Below are 3,183 nucleotides of genomic sequence, written 5' to 3' on the forward strand. Positions count from 1 at the left end.
GGAGTCAATGGGGCGATTCTCAGTAGAGTTTCTAGGGATGCAGGCATTGACTGATGGAGTCCTTCGCTGCCCTTTCATTCTCGTGCTCTGAGCTCCATAAAGCCACTGTTCTCTGAGACAGTCCTCCATCTCCCCTCCTCCCCCACACAGACCCAGTTGCTGTAGGAGTTCAATCTCTCTGGACTAGACCATCTACTTCCAGAGCACTGTGGCACTAGAGAACTTCGACCTTGTCCTATCCCATAAAGATGTCCCGGGGAATGGAGAGGCAGAATGGGATGTGGGTACCCCCAATTTCCCATCCCTGCTCCCTAGGATGCTTCAAGGCGTCTATTTCTCTTCCCAAATCACCGTCCTGCTCACGAGTCGGCGCATGGCGTTCTTCATCTCAGCATTCCTGAAGGAGTAAATGACCGGGTTTAAGAGAGGCGTGATCACCGTGTAAGAGACAGCCACGATCTTGTCAGCAGGGAGGGTGACACAGGGCCTCATGTACACGAAGGAGCAGGGTATGAAGAACAGGCCGACCACGGCCAGGTGAGAGGCGCAGGTGGACAGGGCCTTGCGCCGCCCTTGGGCCGTGCGGCTCCGCAGGGAGCTCAAGATGACCGCGTAGGAAGCCAGCAGCCCTGCAAAGCTGACCACCGAGATGGAGCCGCCGTTGAGGATGATGAGCAGGCTGATGAGGAAGGTGTCTGAGCAAGCCAGCTTCAGCACCGGGTGGACATCGCAGAAGTAGTGATCAATCACATTGGGCCCACAGAAGGGCAGCTGGAAAATGAGAAAGGTCTGCCCAACGGAATGCAGCAAGCCCCCAGCCCAGGCTGCTCCCACCAGGAGGCCGCACACCCTGCGGTTCATGAGGGTGACATAGTGCAGAGGCTTGCAGATGGCCACGTAGCGGTCATAGGCCATCACGGTCAGCAGAAAGATCTCCGTGCCACCAAAGAAATGGAGGAAGAATATCTGTGTGATGCAGCCCCGAAGAGAAATGACTCTCTTCCTCAGGAAAGAATCGAAGATGAGCTTGGGGGCTGTGACAGAACAGTAACACATCTCTACCAAGGACAGGTAGCTCAGGAAGAAATACATGGGGCAGGTGAGTCCTTTGCTGGCTGTGACAGTGACTACAATGAGGCCATTGCCCAACACAATCGCTGTGTACAAGAGGAGAAATATCACAGAAATGACCTTCTGCACATTCTGGTTCTGCGAAAATCCCAGGAAAAGGATTTCAGTCACGTTGCTTGCCGCAGCCATGTTTTAAAGCTCAGAGGCTGACTGCCTAGAAATACAGAAATCAAAGCTCTCCTTAGTCATCAGAAACATCAGGCCCTGAGGTCTAATGTCACTCTGCTTTGTCTTGAGTTCCCTCTCTGCCTTGATTTTTTTCCCCCAAAGCATGGCCTTCACAAACCATGGGCTAAAACAACCAGCATCCACTGCTGGAGATTACAGTCAGGATGCAACTTGACTTTGAAGAGTTTTCTGTGATCTAGGAATAGTCATTAACTGATTTCTTCCATAAAGATAACAAATTTTGCTGTGTGATTTTATTTCAACCTAATTAATTAACAGTTGAAATGATGCTCTGTCTTGTTGTTTCTCACTATACATTTCCCCTTCTCCATATCCACCTCTAAGGACAGTGGCAGATGCCCAGGGCCTGTCTCTGTCCCTTCTTACTTTTAGCCTCTTTCTGATGTCTGGCTAGTTTCACAAGCTGCAGTACAATGGTACTTGAGAAACTTCAGCATCTAATATAGAAAATTCATTCCACCCTGCATTGCAAAACTAGTATGATGCTGTTTCACACACTGCTTCAAGACACTGCAGAAATAAGAGATGGAAGAAGCATTTACACTCCTTCAGCTCAAGTAAGAGTTGTTTAAGTTCAAGTAAGAGTTGTCTGAGCCTTAACAACTAACAATCTCTCTGTGCCTCAGTTTTCTAACACACCAATCAAGCATGATTTTATCCCCCTGATTATTGTGCCCTTTCCCTACAAAACACACACACACACACACACACACACACACACACACACACACCATGACCACCTACCCATGGTTCTCTTGGAACCAGCTTATGTGTCTGTGTTTCACACATAGGATGTTTAGCAGGAGGCAGTGAGAAAATTTCACTCTCTTGGAGGAAAAAATGTCTACTAACACCAGCTGAGTATGTTCTGTGAAATTTAGCTTGAAAGTAAATGTGATTTCTATAGTTGCTTCTAATTTGAGGTGTCAAAGACTGGTACCCTGACCAGATTTTCAAGAAGAGTTTTAATCTTCAGATATAGAAAAAAATAGTTTTATCTTTTCTCAAGACTATTAAACTTTCCTCAAAAAGTTAAAATTTGAATGATTTGAAATGAAAGAAACATATAAAGAAATCAACAATTATTGATTCTATATAAAGTGAAATGTGATTTGATATAATTTCTAAAGGGGTCATCAGAGTGTTTAGCTACTGACTTTTGCCTACAACATTTAAAGTAATTTTAGTTCTGTTTTAAATGGTGGAGCCAAACTAGAGATTCTGAAAGCTAAATATTGCTATCAGACAGCAAGTTAACTGGACAAAGGGATGGGAAGGGGAAACAAAGGAGGAGGCAACAATGCTTGATGAGAAATGCACTCATTACCTTACCCATGTAACTGAAACCTCTCTGTATGGTATTTTCACAATAAAAAATTAAAAAAAAAAAGAAAAGCCTAAGGTAGGGATGAACATGCAAGCTTAGCATAGACTAACCCCAACATTTTTCAAATCTTTAAAGTAAATCTGATCCCTCACTTTTTGATTTCCTGTTTGACTTTGCCTATCATGGAAATCTGTGAACTGTGAAGTTTTGCAAAATGAGATTTGTCCAATGAGCCTTTCCCAGATTTCCTTTCTGCAAAGATACCCTGTCACAGACAAATCAAATACAGCTACTGCCCCTTCCAAGTTCCTCTTCTGAGCAGAAGAATTGACAATTTTGAAAGAAAAGTTATGAGTTCCTCATCCTCCTGAAGAGGAATCTGGGACCCAAAATCTCATAGCTGGTTGGTTCAGAGCCAAGATGAAAATCAGGTTTCATAACCTCTGCTTAACACTTGCATCATAGCTCATTTCATCCATTGATTCCTCTCCCTGATTCTCATTCCATAGAGACCTCCAAAAAGGAAGAAGTCTACA

General features: G+C 44.6%; 1 protein-coding gene across 1 annotated transcript; it reads right to left on the reverse strand.

The window, feature by feature from the left end:
• Positions 1–330: 330 nt before the first annotated feature.
• Positions 331–1,260, reverse strand: LOC105996046 (olfactory receptor 4X1). Its single transcript, XM_013029987.1, has one exon. The coding sequence runs from the start codon at positions 1,258–1,260 to the stop codon at positions 331–333; it is 930 nt and encodes a 309-aa protein (XP_012885441.1).
• Positions 1,261–3,183: the final 1,923 nt, after the last annotated feature.

This window comes from Dipodomys ordii, unplaced genomic scaffold (assembly GCF_000151885.1).
Source record: "Dipodomys ordii isolate 6190 unplaced genomic scaffold, Dord_2.0 Scaffold125, whole genome shotgun sequence".
Lineage (NCBI taxonomy): Eukaryota > Metazoa > Chordata > Mammalia > Rodentia > Heteromyidae > Dipodomys > Dipodomys ordii.